Source organism: Apostichopus japonicus, chromosome 6, assembly GCF_037975245.1.
Source record: "Apostichopus japonicus isolate 1M-3 chromosome 6, ASM3797524v1, whole genome shotgun sequence".
Taxonomy (NCBI): Eukaryota; Metazoa; Echinodermata; class Holothuroidea; order Aspidochirotida; family Stichopodidae; genus Apostichopus; species Apostichopus japonicus.
This window is the reverse complement of record NC_092566.1, coordinates 16,724,985-16,747,936: the sequence shown is the minus strand read 5'-3', so window position 1 is coordinate 16,747,936 and position 22,952 is coordinate 16,724,985. Positions and strand designations below refer to the sequence as shown.

The window sequence follows — 22,952 nt, the reverse complement described above, 5'->3', positions numbered from 1 at the left end:
GACACGCAATTATAGCATTACGTACATACACTGGAATGAAGGTGAGTATTTTCATATCGGCCAGCGTGACTACTGATTGAGACATTTTCCAGTATTGTTTCGAAACTGATTGCAAATACAGGGCACCATTTTATAGTTGTTCCAAAGTTTCTTGAAGGGCAGGGTTACCCTCCCCTTATACCCTCCCCTTATACCTTAACCCTCCCCTTATACCCTCCCCTTATACCCTCCCAGTGGCGGAGCGTCCATACAGTCAGGGGGCGGATGCCCCCCCCCCCCCACTTACGGACTCAATGGACTGCTGGCGCCCTTTTCAGCTTTTTACCACTTTTTACTTATTCGCGATTATTGACTTTTTTATTGCGCTCTCATCTACATATTGACATTTGTCACATTTTTTGGCGATGACACCTATTTTATTCTTCATTTATCTGCAAATTAGTAAGGCCAGGAAAGGGTCATTTCCGAGGATCTATGGAGTTTCTTTACTCAAAAAAAAATCCTGTACGCTCCGCGCCAACCTGTACGGTGGCGCTCCGCTTAGATAGTGTTCAAAGCGCCCCTACAGACCATTCTCGCCCCCTTGACCAATACCCCTAGCTCCGCCACTGTACCCTCCCCTTATACCCTCCCCTAATACCCTCCCCTTATAGCCTCCCCTTATACCCTCCCCTTATAGCCTCCCCTTATAGCCTCCCCTTATACCCTCCCCTTATACCCTTCCCTTATACCCTCCCCTTATACCGACCCCTTATTCCCTCCCCTTATACCCTCCCCTTATACCGACCCCTTATACCCTACCCTTATACCCTACCCTTATACCCTCCCCTTATACCCTCCCCTTATACCCTCCCCTTATACCCTCGGTAACCCTCCCCTTATACCCTCCCCTTATACCTTTGATGACAAAAAAGAAAAGAAAAAAAGAAGCAACGCACACAATACGGAAAAGACAAGCAACGTATACACAATCCTGTAATTGCACAACTCTCAATTCTACGGTAGAGGATACGATATCTTGCCGTATTCTCAGATACAACAGTTTCGATTAGTGCAAGTAGGCGAAGATACATTGAATTAACCATGTAAGGCTTCCGTATATAATACAAAATGGCGGCCTCCATAAAAGATATATCCGGAGTTGTTGAGAACCAAGTTGATGTCACTGAATCCGAGGGTGACATTGTCTTAGTTCAAGAAATTCGCACAAGTGATGCGGTGAGGGAAGAATCGAAGCCTCAAGAGAAGAACGACAGGCCGAAGAATGCAAAGAGACGAGGTGAAAAAATTAATGTATCCCTGTTAGGCTACTCAAGTACTATTACTAACTAGTAACTGTTGGCAAGCCCTAACGTTAGACTTAATTGTGTTACTGTTGCTGCTAGTACTAGTACAAGTATACTACAAGTACTTATATTATTATTGTTAAGCATAACGTTAGCCTACACAGGCCTCGTTTGATCTAGGTTAATTTGACCTTATTTTGTTCCCAGGAAATTAAAGAGAGTAAATTGAAATTATCAGGGACTTCAAATTTGAAGATTTTTGCGGGACAGAATATAAAATCCTGGGACATGTATTTCCATGGATAAATTTGTAATCCAGATACAGTAATCTGGGGACTTTCCCTGAAAATCAAGGTCAGTAAAGTTAGGGTTTGGTAGGTCTGTTGTTGCTTGTAGTGTAGACGGTAGACCACTTCAGGCCTGTAAGCTACAGTATTGCATTATAAGCTAAGCCAATCCTAACTTTACCTATATTGCAACTTAGGCCTAGTGTAAGTCTAACTCTACAGTATTGCAGTTCAATTTTTGAGAATCAGGAATGGATAAGCATTGCCAAAACAATTCAGCCTAGACATAGGAACTGAGGTCAGAGCTATTTCAGTGGTTGGCTGAAAATTCAGTCATATTTGCTGCTTTTCATCTTGAATTTATTTGATTAAGTTGCCAAATTACTAAGAGAGTTGTTGAAAACAAACTATTGATAGTACTTTATTAACATTTTTGACTGTACAAAGTATCCCATAATTGTATACTACAATAGTTTATGGCAGAAAAATCAATATTTTTCCTACAGTATATACACATTAAAGTAGTGTACAGTAGGAAATAGTTGATGCATTTCCAAGCCAAAGAGTTTTCAGTTCTTGTAACTGTAGATATTAGATCCGTATCTTCTGAGTTTTGGAAATCACAGCGGTGTGCATGATGTCTTTGGGTTGTGTGTCCAACATGCAGGACTTATCTTGCATTTCTAGCTTTATTATCCCTTTTTCTTGTTCTTTTTTGAACAGTTTTGACATTTGCACAGTTTAAAACGTTTAGCAAATTTATGTTCTAATCATGAAAAACAAAGATATAAACCAATTTCTTAAAATTGATTTATAAAGAGTAACAATGCAATGGTTTTGTTTTTCTCTGTGATTTGTAAATTTTTGGATGTAAGGCATTTTTTTGGGTCAAAATAACTTTATTGCATTTAAGTTCCATGTCCCACTCTCAGGTACACCTGTCATACACAAACATAAATTGATGAAGGAAGTTGAAACAAAGAATGGAAAAACACAAAGTGATCTTCTTGTGCAGTATTCAACAAACAACAACTGAAACCTAATGGGTCTGTCTGAAGGGCAGTCTCTTTTTTTAAAATTTTAAAACGCGTGCGCTCTGCCTGTTTTTAGTCAAATACCTATTTTTTTTATCAAGTGAAGTAAAAAATAACCAGCAATATATACCATTTCACTTGGGATGGAAAAACTGCCCTGTAGTCTACTGTGTACTTGCAAATTAGGAAGGTCATAGGTCAATATTTAATCATTTCCTATTAAAGTCTTTGATGAAAAAGTAGAAAGCAATATACAGTACTGTACATACTGGCCTTGTACACAGCCTAAGAATGGTGATATGTTATAATCATGGTAAGTCAGGACTGTTGGTGTAATGATGAAAGTCATATTCAGATGCCTTCCTGTCACCATGGTAATATCTCTCTCTAAAGAATGGTTGTAGTCTGTCATAAATTCATGTTAATTGTCAAAATATGCCACTAACAAAGTTTAAAAAGTCACAAAGAATCAACTTAAAGGCATGCATTGAAGACTCGCCCCAAACTGCGTGCGGGCATCTGAAAAAGTTAACATTCTGTTGCTTGCAAGTGACGTTTTGTTCGTGTCGCTACAAAATGCAGACAGTACAGTAATGAAACGTGATACCTTGTTATCTTTAGCTGGACCTGAGATGTCCATCGCTGTATTGTTTGTACACAGTGCTGTGGGTATTGACCGCAGCTGTATGTACTGACTATACACTAGTGTCTAATTACCGACGGTAGCAAGCTGTGTGTGTGTGATTTCTGCGATCGATGGTGGTGTCTAACAGTTCTGCTACACCTCATTCGAACCAGGTCAGATTACCGGCATTAGGCGTTTCTTTTTGCACGAGTCTTCACACCGTTTAAGTGATGTATTGTAGTGACATGATCTTCGTAATCCTGATTTGTCTGAGCTGTTGAAGAGGAAATGTTGAATGACATTGAACGACAGTATTTGAATATTCATAACTTCTTATATCTTTTATTGTCTTTAAACCTGTGTGTGTTCTGATCACCTTATTTAATTAACTGTTTGTTTTTCATATACTTATGGTTGATCCTACAGTATTTATAACATTTATATATATATCATACTGGAATATAAAGGAATTGAACAGTACAGTAGGTAGAACAATAATGGTTTTACAAATTCTTACTACTTCGTCTTTCACCATTGATTCAGATGGTCGTTCAGACAACCTTTTCAAATCAATTTGTTTAAGTGAAAAAAGGTTACATTCATGAAGTTTAAAGAACATTTTAAAAATATGTTGCTTCTATTATTACCATCAAAATTCTCACAAATTACAGTAGTTCGGCTAGTTTTTTGAACGTGTGTGTGGGGTACTTGACGATTCTGTATTTTTTGGGGGGAATATTATGGTTAAATATTATGAGTAAAAGAAGTTGTCTTTGATTGAGTCTACTGTACAGTATACGTAGATGTGTTAAACTTATGACAGTACTGTATGCCAGCAGTTTGCACCAGGGGCTTAAAGTTGTACAGTTCAGGGGTACAGTAGCAGCACTATGGATTTGTCAACAATATGCACACTAATAGGATACTTTCAGGGCTCCCCGAAATGATTTTGTTAAATTTCCCCGACCAATTTCTAAGAAACTTAGTTTATATACATGAATACATACGTACTGTAGTTACTTGTACACCGTAAAAGACTATTGGCCATTGGTCAGGACTTCTACTGTATGTCTCTGAGTCTGTGGCAATAATGTAAACACAATGGTTCTCACAAGTGCACTATGAAAACCATGTGAAAAATATATGCCCCTCTCTCCTCTCTCCCCTCCCTCCCCTCTCTCCACCTCTCTCCCATCTCTCCCCTCTCTTTGTGAAAGACAAATGGTGTTAAAATGTCATCCAAGATCGATGTAACATGTTCTTAATTATTTTGGCTGTGTAATGACAACATTAAAACACTAGATTAACATGAACATTTAGGCCTGCTCTGAGGAGCAAAGCACGCTGTACCCCTGGATGTCAACATGAGGGGGGGGGGCATCAATGTCATGTCTCCGGCTGTACCCCTGGATGTCAACATGCGGGGTTAGGGGGGGGGTTGGCATCAGAGCGATGTCTCTGGCTGTTCCCCTGGATGTCAACATGAGAGGGGTCAATGTCATGTCTCTGGCTGTACCCCTGGATGTCAGCATGAGGGAGGGGGGTGGAGGGCATCAATGTCATTCCTCTGGCTGTACCCCTGGATATTAACATGAGCGGGGGGGGGGGGGGTGGGAGGGGGTTGGCATCAATTTCATGTCTCTGGCTGTACCCCTGGAATGTCAACAAGAGGTGGTTGGTTGGAGGGCATCAATGCCATGTCTCTGGCTGTACCCCTGGATATCAACATGAGCGAGGGGGGGGGAGGGGGATGGGTTTGGAATCTATTTCATGTCTCTGGCTGTACCCCTGGATTTCAACATTCCTGAGGGGGGGGGGCAACAATGTCATACATCTCTGGATGCCCCTGAAAAAATGAACATTGTTACTTGTCTCATATTTTACAATCTTTTACAATTACACTTTGCTATCTGCATGACAGTGCTCAGTTTACGTAACTTTGCTAACATTAGCGCTGAATTCTAATGATCATGAACTGTTCACTTTATCAGGCCTATGTCACAATACACTTCCTTCACATGAATTAAGTTTTGAGTAATGAGTACTGTAGATACTATAGCATATAGGCAGCCTACTAATCTCATTTGTACTAACATTCACTAAAGCTTAAAAAGTACAGTAAGTACAGTATATTAGAAACAGAATGTCCCGAGGGGTTTTACAGAATAAAGCAAATTCACCCATATATATGACGACCAATGTGAGCTTGTAATTCTTTAGAACACTACAGAGTTCTGTATCTATATCATGAGATTTTACATAACTCTTCTTGTAGCTCTCTTCCACCACTTTTTTTAACCTTTCTGTCTTTGTCCTTCTCTAGTTTATTCCCAACGCTCTTCCCTAATTCCTCTCTTTGTCCCTCTCTTTATCTCCTACCTCTCCTCTGCCCCCTGTTGGTTTCTTTCTTCTCTCCATCCTTTGTCTACTAATCCTCTGACATCTATCTCATTTGTGATCACCCTGCTCATTAACCTGTCTGTATTCTGTGAGTGTATTTGTCCCTAACTACTGTCACTTGTCATTCAGCCTCTGAAGAAGATCCTGTCAGGATCGACACGTCAGGCCAACTTACTTTTACGCAAAATTCACTGGTTAACTAAACAAAGATAAACGAAAATCATAAGCTCCAACGAATAAAAATTGATTTTTTGTGTAATTTGATTTCAAATGGTGTGTTGGCCTTAAAAAAGGCAAAAATGATTTTCAGTGTGAATTTATAGACTATTGTTAAGGAAACTTCCTCTTGTCAATCAAGTCACTGAGCTTTATGTACTACAATTAGATGAATTATATTAAAATCATTCATCCTTTTTTATTGAAAATAAGTTTTAATTCTTTGTTTATACACCCCTTCAACTCTCTTTGCCAGATTGGTCAGCTTATCCACCTCATTATACAATCAGCAATCAGTCACTTTCTTCAATAATAATCAAGATTCCCAATGACAACGTAAATCTCATTAAAAAAACAAGAGCTGTTTTCAATGCACGCAGAGACAGTATCTACCCATGACTTGTAAAACCTGTGAGATTAGTTAATTATCGAAAGATTTCCCTCATTCATCCTTTCGGTGCCGATGCAGATGAAGTCATCTCCTGGAATCTCATTTCTACCCTCCTCCTCCTCTTCCTCCTCCTCTCGTAACCCCGGCGCATCACGCCACAGACTCACATCTACTTATTACTTTGAAAGATGCACGTGACCGGCTTCTTAATTCACCACAAGGAAGACGACACGCACAGCACACTCTCGAGAAAGTGTCTGTGCATATTCCGCAGCGTTCTTTCATCGTAGCTAATGTACCACAGATCATCCGAGTTTGGACATTGTAATTGCCCTGGGAGATTCAGTGTGACTTATTTCCAATAAGTAGCGCAGGAAAAGGTATAAAAATCTGTCGAGCAGGCTGATAGGAAAGGATTCGTATATTAATTGTGACATTTTGAATGAGATTTTCAATGATCAAAAAGGTCTCATCGACAACCACAGATTAAACTGTTCATTCTGTGACAAATTTCAGGGTGTGTACTACACAACTGTACATGTCTGGATTGCATGCTGGCATTCAACAGCACATGCTGTGCAGCAGCCTGTTTATCTTCAGCGGATAGCTTTTAGTGGTTTACATACAGGAAAGGAGGAAAACAATGTTTTACATGGATCCTATATAAAAAACAAAATAACCATTGTATGGTATCTTTTTTTTCAGTGAGACTTAATATCTCTTTGTTGGGAAGTGTACTTCTCTATCGGTTATAAAAATATTTTGTTCGCTACCCGATTCATGTGAAAAAGCTTCACAATTACATTGTCTATCCGAACATGACTTTGAAACCCTTTCACATAAATTGCAAATAGACACAAAAACGTTTTTTTGAATTCTTGTTTCAAATGTTGGAGTTTTATTTAGTTTTGGTGATTGCTGCGTATTGTGTCAACGTTTATGGGATACTGGATTTTGCCGTGAAGTTTTTATCGCTCAGACTTCGGCTCTGGGAGTACCGAGGAGCAGACGCTGTCTCTCGAGTGGGAAGGGAAGCATTCGTACTGCAATATCTACAGGAATAACGGATGGAAGACATTTATGCTAGATGAGAGCAGACAAGCCTGCCTTTATTGGAATTACTACAGTGGCCCATTTGTATGAAAAGTCTACTGTTCTAACCTAGAGGCAACAATAAGGAACAAAACTGAACTTGAAAAAGTGTGAAATTTGAGATTCCATATGAGAAGCCTCATATTTGGAAGCTACAACAATATTTTGTTATTTTACTGTTGTTAATGTCTAATTTATTGTTGTGTGCCAATTCATCGTTGAGTGCTAAATGAACCACAGTGCTTGAAATCTGGCAAATATCTTGGATGATGAAACAGCCACAAACAAATACTGAGATAGTCGAACAGTGTTTAGGTGTTCTGTGGGTTTGTAAGATGTACTTTAATGTCATTTGAGGCTGTCCAGTGTGACAAAAGATACGCCTTCTTTTGATGATAAGGAAAATTATTATCCAAATGGTTTTGGAGGATAACAAGGTATCAAATCCTTTGTAGAAATCGGAAGCAAGGACTCTTGATTATATCCTTTGAGTTAATTTTCCATCGGTGAGCAAAAAAACAGTGGTAGCACTAACACACTTTAAACTTCATTGGAACATCTTACTGTCCATAAATCTCCTGAATACATTAATTGGAATCCACAAAATCAGTAATTATGGCTTCGGAAACTATCTACTTGTGTAATTTTCGAGTTTCTGTGGATGGAGAATGGCTTTGTCTGCGAGAGCTAGGCGATATATCAATGTCTCCCCCTAGTGTAAGATCACCTACTGAAGAGGGTAAGTTAGTTAAAGTGTGACTGTGTGACATTGTGTTCTATGTGTGCTGTCACAAGGCTATCACAAAGCTGCAGTACTGTACATGTGGGATTCAGTACGTTAGAGCAGTACTGCAAGATTTAGAAATATCAGTAGCCATTTAATACAGCCCAATATTGACAAAGGCATAGGCATTTCTATTTTCTAGTGAGCACTATTGTATTTAACACTAAGTCTGTGCAGTTAATGAGTGCTGACGTCCAGTGTAGTAAAAAATTAAAACAGTATTTCACTAATTTATTCCTCTGGTCTAGACTGTAATTTACTTAATTAAGTACTGTAATTTCTTAGTTCAACATGACTAAATGATTCAAGTAATTGATGGACAGAACAGCTCTCTCCTAGTACTCATGATCCTCCAATGCTCCCAACCCCGCTTCCCATCTCCGCTCCCCAACCTGCCCCCTCACAAAAAAAAGTAATATATGGCAGTGAAAATATATGGTAAACTATATCCCGACTCTAACAGTATTGTACGTTAGACTAGATGTTAGATACAGTACCTTTAACCTTTGCTTTGACATTTCAGTACAATATCAATAGGTTGACCTGCAAGCAAATTTCAATATTAAATTTTATTGTACACAAATTACTATTCAGTACATGTCTTATCAGTTCTCATAAACATTTCAGATCTTCTTGATTAATGAATGGTCACACTTAACCGATTCTGGTGGTTAATTTCATTCTATTCTATCATGGGATCAGAGAAGTGAAATACGAATTGCATGCATGTAGGCCTACTATATACACACGCACTTAAATGCACTTGGAGTGACATGCCTACTTGCCTTTTATGATGTCATAGCTGATGTTGCTATGGTAACACCTTTTCATGATTGAAGACTGCTTGTAGGCTTTTTTAGGGTAAAAATAAACGACTGCTCTACTCATGAATAATAAAATGCTCCCACAGCTTATTGTAACCTTAATTGTTAAATTTTCATTCAAAGGTCCAAAAAAAATCTTTTAACACTTGAAGGAAATGATTGAGTCAAGTACCTTACCTGCTCATTCCAAGGAAATTTGACACATAAAATATAATGTTACATTATTATCTTTACTTAAAAGACATTGAGAGGTTAAGTTCAACCAAGTGAGAAACCTAAAGGTTAGGCTCAGTAACCATATGGTATATAGTACATATGTGGCTCCTTTTACTGTACAATAAATCAACAAGGCTCTTTGGATGAATACAGATCTAGACCATGCAGTTTAGTTTGGTTGAAGTTGACTGTCATATAAGCAGCCCTGTCATTTATACAGAGTTCTACAGAATTGGGGGATCCATATCTGCAATCCTTTCGACAATATTAATTGTTAAGCATAATATATTCATAGAAATGTCAATATTTTTTGTGTGTCGCTATTTGTTTAACATGGTACAGTACCTGCATAATTGTTGTGTTTTTATTTAAATGATATCAGTAGTCATTGCATATACAGCGCATGTGAACTTGGGTGGGGGGGGGAAGCGGGTGGGGATAAGTTTGTATGATAATCTTCTACACTAATGCCATCATAACCACCATGAAGAAACTGTACTACTGTAGGCAAATAGTATTACTGTACTGTAAATTTATTCTGTGCTAGTGAAAAATTTACATCATTTATTTTGTTGGATGGGTCATCCCTACAACTGCAGATCAAGGTTTAAACAATTTTTTTTTTTGGGGGGGGGGGGGGTTTCAGTTGTACATTACTTCAAATCAGTTATGAAAACAATTTCTTTGTGTTGCAGAACTGTACAGTGTACCTTTTAAGAGACAGTATTCATATATCAATTTGAAGTAAATGTGTCTTAGCACAGTAATTTCATATTTTAGTGTATAGATAATGTACAGTAGTGTAGCTAAGATATATAATATCACAGTACGGAAATTGAACTGGCAGTAATAATAATTCATAATAATAATTTATTTATTTATTTAAAGTGCACAATATAAATAGAAATGTTATCACAGGCACTATTATACAAAAAATTGGTCACAGAAAAGCAACTAAAATATGAAATTAGTCTAGAATGAAAAACGACCTAATCAATAATGCCCAGAAGAAAAACGAAATAAATCATAGTAAATTAATCAGACAAAAGCAAACAAGGTCAAAGGTCATAAAAGACCAGAAACGAGACAATTCAAAAGTTAGGAGAAACACTACTAAGGTTTCAAAGAAACAATGCAGTTAAGATGATAGAAACAGTAAAATTTACGCAATAAAAGCTTGATCAAAAAGGTGTTTTAAAGTTGGGGTTTAACACCGATAAAAGAAGTGCAGGATCGAACACTAATCGGCAATCTATGCCAAAGTATTGGAGCAGCGGATTGATAGGACCGATTGAAATACATAGTCTTGCCAAATAGTGTCAAATCTAGATTTTAAAGAGATGGAATCTGGATTTTAGATGTTATATATTTGATGAAGGAGGTTACGCCCAGGGCTGTGCCATGATGGGGCAAGTCCATACTTACATCTGAAAGTTAAAAGTAGTACCTTATAATACTTAATTCTCTGCTTAATAGGAAGCCAATGCAAGCTCTTGAGCTGATTAGAACTTGAATCAAATTTACTACACCTACTGTACATTGACTACTGTTGTAAGTTCGGTCTGCATGTTGTGTATGCAGAGTCTGCCAAAAAAAAAAAGATGGATCATTTATGGATTGACTGATATTCATGATTGTATATTGTAACCTGCACTTACAGTAATTTAGAAAATTATCGTCAAATTGTTTAAAATTACCATTAAACAAAATGATCTGTTTGGAATTTATTTATTGAATAATTAAAAGGTAAAACAATGTACTTAGTTATTGTGTTAAAAAAAACTATTAATATTAACATATATGCTTATTATGATTTACTCAAAGCGTGAGTACTGTGTCTGTATATTGATGAAGATCGATCCATCTATCAACCAATCAATCAAATATTTCATTAGAGTACAAGTGGAAACCTTTCATGCCAACAAATTAATTTGTGAGACTTTGCCTTCTTGGTATCCTCTGTGCCTCCAGCCTGCTCAATACAGTAGAGCCTGTACTAGTCAATAATTAAAACTTAACTTTTTATGGTTTAATGATTACTAACTTTAAGATTTTCTCCTCTTTGCTTTCTTGTCAAAATAGATGACAGTGTTATCAAGAATCCAGTCTTAGTGGAAAGGACAAACCTCTTGAACGTCGCTAAGCTATGCATTAAGACGTTGATAGAATCGGCCCTGGAAGAGGCAAGAACTCTCGGAGACGATCATGTTCCCCTGCAACAATTCTTTGTCGTCATGGAGCATGTGCTAAACCATGGTCTTAAAGGTACGGGAAATGCCGTGAAGAATTCTCCAATATTTTAAACATGCGAGCTTTTAGTATCTCCCTGTTACATTTGTTTCTCTCATGAAAACTGAACTATGAATAATACTGTATATATGAAGGACAGAATCATCATGAAGTCTCTTCTCGTTACAATTTATCAGCAGGAAGCTACAATATATTGGTCATTTTCTCTGAATAGTCATTGCCGAATAGATTTTCTATGAACTCTAAATGCAATAGATGTAATGTTATGACATCTCAGTTTCAGTATGTAAAGAATTTTAAATTACATGGAAGTAGTGATTGATTTCACATGAAACATCTATGGGGTAAAAATAACTTCATGGGTTGTTCTTGGAAGTTTTTAAACTGTAACAAACATTCTCTCTTTTTAAAGCCAGACAGTTCATAAAAAGTTGATTGGCCTGAGATTAGCCTGATAAATTTGTAGGAATAAACTTGGCATTGGTTTGCAATTTAGGCTAATGTGACAAAGTGAAGGATTAAAAAAGAGTGGATTGAGACCGTAAACTCCAAATATGGTATGTTACTGGAGGTCGGATTGCTTTTGTTCATCATTGTTTGTACTTTTTTTCTTTCATTTCCCTACAAAGGGAAGAAAACATTCCTTGAAAAGAAACGTTCCTTCTGGGGAGCATGTGAGTCGTTAGAGAAGGGAAGTCCTGAAGCTGCAGAAATTACTGACAGTGTGAGAAACCTTCCTGGAGTCAAGTGAGTACTTTAAAGCAGCATTTTGCATTTGGTCGCCGTTTTCTACTTTTTGATATGTCCATCAAGTTTTTTACATATCACAAAACAGCAAACTAAGATATTAGCCAAGTTTTTCCCTGCCAACAATGTTAATTGGCGAGTAATTAAGGATATTTGCACATAATGTGAAAAGTGTCCACGATGAATTCCACATTTAAAATTAATCGCATACAGTTTTCCCAAACCCACTAGTTTGAATTCAACCATTCAGAAATGCAGGTTTAATTATGAGCCGTGCTAAAAATAGATTCAAGACTTCGCATTGGTACAAGCAGGGAGTTGTTATGGAACTCCTGGGAACAACTGCTATATAGACTGTACACAAATCAAGCATGGTGTAGTATTATGTATTGGTCAATGACGTTCGTAGTGTTTAAATATTCATATTATGGGCGAAGTTTATTGGGATCTCAACAGAAAGTATCTTGGAGAAAAACAAAGTTGAAAGTTGCAAATTTTTTGACTTTTATGCCACCATTTGAAGTAAGATTTAAATAGATAAGCTAGTGATGTATGTCGTTATGGCATAGTGGAGTCAGTGAGGTTGAAAAAACTCATAGAAATGGACGCAAAATGCTGCTTTAAAGTTTGGTCGTATAAATTAACAGTATCAAGGAAATAAATGACAGAAGGTGTGAGAAACCTTCCTGAAATCGAGCGAGTAGTGTAAAATGTGGTCGTATAAGATATCAAGGAATAAATTTCCTACCCGGATGAAAGTTGGGAAATGGAAAGAAATCAAGAGAAATCGAACCACTGCTGTATAGCACTTGGAATGATTTGAGTCTAGCAAAAATAGGAGCATGATTAAATTGTCAACTGTGTAATTTAAGAACTACTGTCAGTCTGTAAGCATCAATTTCAATTTCTTTATTCCAGTATAAATTACAAAATTTATAAATAGGACACAATAATGATAGACAAAAGATCTGAAATGTACAAGCATGAAAGCATGAACAAATAAGAAATAAGATGGAGGATTAGAATTGTTTTTTTTTCTTTTTTTTTTTTTAGAATGAAAGATTTAAAAGGATTAAAAAGATTATAACAGAAATTCTTAGAACCCATTTTGAATATAAATGACTGCTCTGTAGATGAATGAGTTCTTAAAAAGCATAATCCTAAAAGTTGGCACCCCATTGATGACCCAACATCCCTGCATGCAATGCTACAGTTTGCCCTCAGCTAGCAAATTTTTTTTATTCGCCTATTGTATCGCTTGAGTGTACCGTACAGCTGCAGTACTATACAAATGAGTTATAAGAGCTTTGCAGAAATTATTCATAATTTCTTAATTATATTTATTCCTTGATTTTTTTTTGGGCATTTCAGAACCAGTTTAGGAAGGGGTAGGGCTTGGCTGAGGTTAGCTCTGATGCAGAAGAAACTGTCCGATTACTTTCGAATGATGATGGATAGCAAGGAGTTACTGAGGTGAGAATAGTCTCAGGGTCTACCAGGACAATTACTGTCACAGGGAATAGTTTGTGATAGAGATGGCTGTCAGGCTCAACTTCCCCACACAGCTGCTAATAAAACACTTATTCCATTAGAGAGATGTCACAGATTGAAATGTCACTTAACACACGAGGCTGAAGACTTGATCAAGTTTAAAATGTGACGTCATGGTGCCTTAATGGATACATTGTGTTTTCTTTTTATATATCTATATTTATTACAATATTTATTTTCAGTATCAGATGGGTTTTTGTAAATGCTGAATCTGAATATTGAAGCTGTGGACATGGCCTAGTGATGTCATTGGTTTCATCGTCACTACTGTTAACATCTAACCTTGAAATGGGAAAATCAAAATATAGAGAAAGTAGAAAGGTTTCAGACACTAGTGTCAATGCTATGACCAGCGTGACATCAGCACAGATTTGTGTAGGTACTGTAGACAGACAGACAGACACAGACAGATAGACAGAGAAAATGAGGTATTTGTATAGCCCACCTTCTATCAATGCTGAGATAACATAGACATGCACAGGTGGGCTGGTGAGAAACAACTAAATATACCTAGAAGACAGACACTTACATATTAACCTTTTTTTAAAAGTCAACCCGACTAGAAGAACACATGTGCTTTAGATGACCTCTGAACCTATCAATGTTATCGATCATGGTACAGGGATAGGAACAGAGTTCCATAGCTTTTGGCCCTTAAAAGGCGCGAGTACCAAATCTGGTGCATACCTGTGGTACAAGAATTAACAGGGTAGCAGGGTGATAAACAGTAAGGTTCTTACTGTAATTAGGAGCAGTGGTATTGTGAGACATATTTATGGACAAACAACAGGATTTTGAATCTAAATACGATCGTTCACAGGGCGCAAGTGCAACTCGTTCAAAATGTTTGAGTCGTTTTAATACCGAAGATGTTTTCATGTCAGGAAAAATCATTGCCCATCTAGATATATGCTAATGAATAGATCCATGATGATACAGTCACATTTTTTTAAGGTCATTTTAATGATGGCACCGGTTTATAAGAATGCGGGTGGGGGTAAGACATCTGTATGGTTAGGGCAGGGTTCCCTAACTGGGGTGCATGTACCCCCAGGGGGTGCGTGATTCCATCCCAGGGGGTTTGTGAGACATTTCTGAAAGTCAAATCTAGAGTACTTTTTGTTGAACTAAAATCTGATATGTACAAAAGTCGTACCTATCAACAAACTCTTTTCGCGTTCCATACGCATATATGTTGCCATAGTAGTACCATACTGTGCATGTGATACTTTAAGCACTGTTATGCGTATTATAGTAAATAATGAATCAAATCGTGTCTCGAAAAGTTGGGGGTTCTTGGACAACTCTGACATCCACAGGGGGTTCGTGGGGGATAAAGGTAGGGAAACCCTGGGTTAGGGGGTGAAGACTGCAATTTTTAACTGCTTTTGCAATGAATAAATTAGTTCTTAAAAGTGATTTGCTCAAAAGTGTAACAGTGAAATTCAATCATTCTCTTTTTTTGTACAGTGAGCACTACGAGCCGTCTGCCCTGTTGAGGGAGGAGGAAGCTCACGTCATCGCCGGTCTGTTGGTCGGCTTGAACGTCATCGACTGTAACCTCTGCGTGAAGGGAGATGATCTGGACAATGCACCCTCTGTTATTGACTTCAGTTTGTACTTCAAGGAAGGGAACTACTTGGATAAACCAGAGAACGGATCAGCAAGGTGAGAAAAAACAGTGCAGATTAAAATGCATGTGTGTGCAGTTCAGATCTAGTCAAACGATAATAATAATAATAGTAATAATCAAACACAAAGACAACAGCGTTGGGTTCCAGCAGATATACAGGTATTTGGATGTTATTCTTTAACTGATTATGCCAAACTCGGTATGTTCTGTTCCCAGTCTAATTTAACTTTCTACATAAGCTTCCGGTGTGAGTTGGTATATTAATTTATCAAATTAATTTAATAATTTTTTAATATTAATTAAAATATTAATTATTAAAATATAAAATATTAATTAGTAAAATTAATTTAATTTTAATTAATTTATAAAATATATTATTGGTATATTAATAAGTACTGAGCACAGACTCTACATGTTTGGCATGTGACCTTTCTCCTATAAACACAAAGATGTTGACCACAGCTTTATTGTTTTGTTTTTTTCATTTAATTTTTGTGTGTATGTGGCCATTGGTGTACATATTTGTGTTTTTTTTGCACTACCGGCCTAGAATTTAACAACTTTAACCATTTCCTTCACAATGCCAGTGCAGATCAAATCTACTGGCTAAAATAATAATTCCCACTTGCATTTTCCTTGAATTAAAACACAAGAGTAATTTGCACGGGCAGAAATATGCGAGTGCATTTTTATCGTACCGGCGAACAGCAAACTCCACTGGCCTTTAGACCTAAAATACCCAGAGTTTTGAGGCCTGTATTGGTTTCGAAACAAAATCAAAGAAGGTATTAAAGCAAACAATGCTTATTAACAAATCTAACAGTATAATTGTTTTATTGTACACTGTGGATGGAAAATGAAATCATGTTCCAAATGGTGGAGCATGCATAGTTGATATTCAGATAATGTTCTTCGGGTTTACAGCTTACCACATGGAAAATGATATTACAAAGTTGTTCCACTGCGATGGAAAATATTCATTTTCATCTTTATATTGAGAGCATTATTGCTTTTGGCAAAGTTTACTCGAAGAAGAAGAAAGAGAAATTGTAGATTTTGTCGGAGCCATTCTGTAAAGTTACCTCGATGAGGCCTCACTGTATATCCTGTAGCGTGTCCCTCTGCTTCTGCACAAGTTTGTTATTAACAGCAGCAGCAGCGGCAGCTAAAAGCCTGGCTGTCAAAGCCCAGATTAGCCTGGTGATTTGGGAAGGCATCAACCTTCATTTTGAGAACATTGCTAGGCACTGTCAAACATTTATGTCAATGATTTGTAACATCTTCCTTTGCCGGAGAAAGAAATTTTGTGATACGGAAAAGGGGAAACAGATATTTGGTGAACCGTAAGAGGCACCAAAAGGGGGAGATCTCGTTCTTCTTGTTAATTTACAATCACATTTTTAAGAAAGGTTATCTCGTTTGGACATTGCTTAGGGCTTAAAATAGTGTCGCATGGGGGGGGGGGGGAGAGCAGGGGGTAGAATATCTTGATGCCAAAATGATATACTGTAAATCTAATGTCCAATATTGACAGACGATTGATTGAAGATAATTGTCACTTTGAAGTTTCATCCTGTTATTAAACTATTAAGCTACATGTGTTTTGACCCGTGACTTTCGTTATTTACAAAATTCAAAAGCTCATGTTTAAAGAAGTATGTAATTCAGTTCGCAAGTCACTTAGTCCACTAACCACAGTTAGAGAAGGCATGGCACCATGCATGGATGAAATACAGCTTCAAATGGCATCTCTGGAAACATCTTATGGCTTAGGTAATAAATTATATGTTATAAAACATTGCTAAACCAATTCAAAGACAAATGGCAGTAAGGAGGCAAGATGGTTTTCATTGTTACATGAATATCAAGAATGGTGGTATTTCAATGGTAATCTATTCAGTGACAGACTTAAGTCACAAAATTTATGAATAAATATATAAATTTATAAATTAATTTTGATATGTTGTAGACCGTTCAAAACCACTGCTGTCAATCCAGATTGCATTTCTGTAACTCTTTTAAAGTTTTGAGAAACGGCCCTTTAAACGTCAGAAATTCATCGATTAAAGAGTGTGAAGACACGCAAAAAGAAACGTCTAATGCCTGTAATCTGACCTAGTTTCGAATGAGGTGTAACAGAAGTGTTAGACACCACCATCGATCCCAGAAAATACACACACAGCTTGCTACCGTCGGTAATAAGACACTAGTGTACAGTCAGTACATACAGCTGTGGTCAATACCCACAGCACAGTGTATAAAAGATACAGTGATGGACATCTCAGGTCCAGCTAAAAATAACTAGGTATATATCACGTTTCATTACTGTACTGTCTGCATTTTGTAACGACACGAACAAAATGTCTCTTGCAAGCAACAGAAACTTTTCCATAAGGCGGCACGTGGTTTGGGGCGAGTCTTCAATGCCTTTAAAGTGACTGGACTATAGTCTAATGCACAGACCATTAGGTCAGTCCCTCAGATCCAACGCAAAACTCAATGGGGAATAAAATTAGACTTTTATGGCCTCAAAGTGATATGTTAAAATGGAAGCTCTGTTAAATGTGAAGTGAAAAGAAAACTGTTTTTGGTAGAGTTATTAGAAATTAATAAAACAATGGAGAAACATTAATACTGAGGCCTGCACCCTGGAGGCAACATGATCATCATCAATTAGTCATAAAGGAGCATTCCAGAAAACATTTCTGGCTTTCAAATTGATCATTTTATTTGGGCTGGACTGGTATTACATATCAAGACTTAAATTTTGCATGCATACAGTCATGACCTTTCATATTTTTCATGGATTATATACTCTGGTATACTGTATGAGAGTTCGTCTCATAGATATCTCTGCAATGATTTCCTGCTCTATAGTTTACTTGATGGAGTACTCTGCAATAGTAAATGTTGTTATATCTGTTAAATAGGTTAGATCGCCATGGAAACGTTTATTTGTTATGTGCCAATCATACATGGAACATTAACCATGATCAAAATCCGTATTTAATATGAATCATTGAGAAACAAAATTAGAGCTCTAGGTACAAGTATGGTATTTGTATTACTGAATGTAGAGTACCTTAACTGGCCTGATTGTAAAGTACTGAATTCAATTCATTACTGTGTGTACAGTGCAGCCAGCACTGTACATTACATTAATTTTCAGTACTTACAGCAATGGACATATGATATGTATGTACAGAATGATCGCTATGGTAATGTGTACATGTATACAGCACACTTTGGTATGTAAAGTACAGTGTAGTACGGTCATTATGTTAACTTACAGCAATATTTACAGAATATGTATGTACAGAATATGTATACAGAATTAATACTACAGTAAGGTGTATATACAGCACAGCTCTGTATGTACAGTGCAGCACTGTGCATGACTTTAATACAGTACAGTACTTACAGCAATGGACTTGTTATGTATAGAATGCTATGGTAATGTGTACGTATACAGCACACTTCTGTATGTACAGTACAGTACAGTGCAGTACGGTTCATTATGTTTATTTACAGTACTTACAGCAATGGACATAGAATATGTATGTATGTACAGAATGAATGCTATGGTAATGTGTACATTTACAGTATACAGCACACTGATGTTTGTACAGTGCAGTACGGTACATTACGTTAATTTACAGTACTTACAGTAATGGATGTATTGTATGACATAATATGTGTGTATATGATACATGTACAGAATGGACACTAGGTAATGTGTACATACAGCACACTTCTGTATGTACATTACAGTGCAGTACGGTACAATACGTTAATTTACAGTACTTACAGCAATGGATGTATGTTATGTACAGAATATGTACAGTATATATGTATGTTTGTACAGAATGAACACCAAGGTAATGTGTGTATACAGCACAGTACTCGATGAACAGTAACGTAAGGTTCCCTGCTGGAACTTTACTAGATCCTCATACATTAATGGTATGTCGTGCAATCGAGGTGCAATGAATAAAAGCAACTTTGAACAATGAAATCTTCTATTGGATACATTGAAAATGTTTCAGAAATTCAAAGATTGATTATTTAATCAGTGTACAGTAGTAGCCACACTCGTTTTGATGAACGTAATCCATTCCATTGATACAGTTCGCTGTAACGGCACTGTGGTATCCAGAACTCTATCATCACTCACATTTCATCAGACGTGCAATGTCATACCATTATTAAAGAAATTTAAGACTTTTTCAGAGAGAGTACCCTTTCAATCACTTCAATTTCACTTCATTAATATAGTTCAAGTGGCACTTTGTCATCAACATACAGATAATATGTGAATAAGGTTGAATCGGTCAAGTACCTGTGAAATCTCTCACTGCTAGGTCTGCGAGAATATCAAATGACGATATCCTGAGATCTACTTTAACACACTGCCCTGACCGTATATGACAGCTGGTACCAAAACTCTCAAAGAAAAGTGTATAAAACTGGTACTTAACTTATTGTGAGCACCAAGTCTAGAAAGGACATTTAAAGCAAAGCTCCGTAGTGAGAGAGTGTAATTATTAAATCTTAAATATTCTCCCAAAGTGTAAATTACCAGATTGTAGCCTCTGAAAGGATTGATGGAGTACAAGTCCCTGACTGGGAATCCGATTTCTACTTGACGCAAGTTTGTAGTTTATATCAGGGATCTGATCCAGACAGGATCTGATCCAAACTTTGGGATCATATTGGAATTGATCTGTTAAAACTTCACACTTAACAGTTTTGTTACACTTTAGTGATCAATTCCTATATTTTATAGAAGTCTTTGCTTCATATTCCATTCTGTGAAATGTCCATTTTTTGGGGAAATTTTGACAGTTCTCCATCGATTAACCTGGCTGCAGTTCTACACTTACTGTAACAGTTTGTAACACTTATCAGTTTTTAACATGTTAGTAATCAATTCCTTTTATATTTATGTGTAAAAGAAAGTTGGCCTGACGTTTCGATCCTAACAGGATCTTCTTCAAAGGCTAAATGACAAGTAACAGTAACAGAAGGGACCAAAATTCCTTTTATATTTCAAGAGATCTTTGCTTCGTACTCCTTTCAGTGAAATGTCTTCTTTTTTTTCCAATCATTTGTTGACAGTAATCCATCAATCAACCTGGCTGCAGTTCTAGACCAGAAGAATTACCTGGAGGAACATAATCGACATTTGACGTCACAGGTTCAAGTCTTACAAGCCAGGATAAAAAACCTGGAGGAAGGTAACAGAAGCATGAAGGAAGAAGTGAGTAGAGTTATTATTAGATGTAGGGAGAGGGAAATAGCGGGGAAAGTCAACACTAGATTGGAAATAATTTGCTGAATTATTCATGAATACTTCTGCTAGGGCCAATGATTTCCTGCTATTGTTTTGCCAAGTGGACAACCAATCACTGTCGATACATAAGGGTAGTTCTTAAGAATAGAAAAGGAAAGTGGCATTTTGTTACTTGTATGTTTTTGACACCTAGCAGCTTGTAACTTTCTTGTAATATTTTAGAAAGCTATTTGGTGATCAAGGTAAATTCTTGTCAGGCCTGTGAATTTGCTACAAAACCTTATTCAGATGGTTCACTGTATAATTTTGTTGGCAACCTGCAATATAGTCTCTGAAGTTTCTTGTGTTGATATACATGTGTAATATGGAGATGTGACAAATACCAGGTTGAATCACATACTGTAGTCCATGTTTGCTAACTTCAAGTTGCCAGTGAAGTCACTTTTCAGTCTTCTATGTTGCATTCTACTAACAAAGTTCCCTGGATAGAAAAATCTGCGGAAAACGTGTAGATTTGGATTTGTGGAGAAAGTGTGCAGTATTCTGGATGTGGGTAATGAGGTGTGCTGTGCTAAGATATTACCAATTGAATTTTACTGGATGGCAAAGTGCATTTATAAGTATGACTTGGTAATTTAAATGTCGTCATAAATATGTAAATAACCAAACCAAAAAGGTTTCTGGGATTCTACCACTCAAGTTTGTAGCATGTGATTTTATGTGCAAGATTTTTATCATCTAGATCCTCTATTGTTTGATTTCAAGGGGAAGGTAGAATTAAGGGGTGATCTATTATGTGATAAAAACTGCCAAATTGTCACAAAAAAATATTAATATTCATCACTTTGATCTAAATGTGTGTTTTTTTTTAAATTGATGAATATTCAATAGTAAAGATGTAAGTATGTATTGCAGGCAATTGAACTATTTCTGTTCTTCTCTCAACAGCTTGCCAAAGCTAACAATGACATCATCAGTCTCCAAACAGAGAACCAACAGCTGAGGAACGAGAACTTAAACATCCACGAGACTGTCGAGAAAAAGTTGAAGGTAATTCTACGTCTTGACAACGTTATTGCGCATGAAATTTTTCATCGTAGTTATGTACGACTTACAAGAAAGCATCCCTTTGTCTCCATTGTTACAAGGTTGCCTCCTTCCTAATTCATGTCATGTGAGAGTAAAGTATACAAGAAAGACAAAAAAAAACAAAAACAAATAACAACAAGAAACTCATTGAGTATTGTATTTGTTGTATGTTGTATTCCATATTATATATATATATATATATATATATATATAAATATAAATATATATAATAATAATAAGTAATATTTATATAGCGCATAATCAGCAAAGCTGCTCAAAGCGCTTAACAAATGTAATAGTCCAAAACAAATTCAAAAGTAATTAAATAGTAAAATAGATTAAATCGTAGTCAATGTTTAAATATAAATAAGTAAGAGAAACTATAGTACAGTAAGACAATTATTGAAAAAGCCTAAAACATATATTTATTTATATAAATATACATATATAAATATATATGTGAGTGTGTCTGTAAAACTTACTGGACTCAGAACTCTGCCATGCAAATCCTTAAATGGAATCCTTAAATATGGATTTTTATGTAATTATTTTATATGAAATTTTTTCAAATTTTGTTAATTACAGATTGCCAAGCAGGATATAGAAGTTGAGCGTGAGACCTACCAGACTTCCAGGTCAGGGTTGAACGAAATGTACACCGACGCCAAAGAGAAACTGCAATCAGAAGCCGATAGGCGACAAGTTCGTTAAGAAAAAAAACAATCTTATAAAATTTTTTCATCCCTTAATTAAACTTGTTCAATTTGTTGAGTAAATCAGTCTGTAGTGAAAGGAAATTATGTTTGTTAGATCATGTTTTTAAAATTTTTAATTTTGCTGGGTTTTTTTCTTAAAATTTTCTCACAAAAAGCAGACAATTACGACAAGAGAATGTGCGATTCATTGAATTGAAGGACATTAATGAAACATTAGATCAATGAACATCTTTACTTTTCTTCTCTCTTGCAAATACATTACTACTTGTTGTGGATTCTTATTGGAATTCTATTTTTAAATTCTTTTCTTAATCAACTTCTTGTCGTTAGAGCTTGATAAGCAACCCTCACCATTTTACATCTTGACCAAAACAACCCTTGATAAATTCCAAGAAAGCCATCATTATAAAAGAAAAATTTCTCCAGAATAATCACATCTTTGAAACAATCATTATCATAAATCCACCCATGCAAGGAACTGGGTTTTTTCCATACCTCGGGGAAATAAAAAAAGCGAA

The 22,952-nt window shown here is 36.4% G+C and overlaps 1 protein-coding gene across 3 annotated transcripts in view; it reads left to right on the top strand.

Moving 5' to 3' along the window:
* Nucleotides 1-1,088: 1,088 nt before the first annotated feature.
* The window catches only part of LOC139969123 (RUN and FYVE domain-containing protein 2-like), a 36,443-nt gene continuing 14,579 nt past the window's right edge, over nucleotides 1,089-22,952 (top strand). For 2 of the 3 annotated variants that reach the window (XM_071973933.1, XM_071973931.1), the window contains exons 1-8: nucleotides 1,089-1,279; nucleotides 11,238-11,420; nucleotides 12,035-12,152; nucleotides 13,524-13,625; nucleotides 15,174-15,371; nucleotides 20,455-20,596; nucleotides 21,578-21,679; nucleotides 22,304-22,420. In XM_071973933.1, the coding sequence (XP_071830034.1) occupies nucleotides 1,111-1,279; nucleotides 11,238-11,420; nucleotides 12,035-12,152; nucleotides 13,524-13,625; nucleotides 15,174-15,371; nucleotides 20,455-20,596; nucleotides 21,578-21,679; nucleotides 22,304-22,420 (1,131 nt within the window). In that variant the 5' untranslated portion in view covers nucleotides 1,089-1,110. Of the gene's footprint in view, nucleotides 1,280-6,423; nucleotides 8,071-11,237; nucleotides 11,421-12,034; nucleotides 12,153-13,523; nucleotides 13,626-15,173; nucleotides 15,372-20,454; nucleotides 20,597-21,577; nucleotides 21,680-22,303; nucleotides 22,421-22,952 lie in introns of those variants that run through there. The other variant, XM_071973932.1, reaches the window with a different exon arrangement.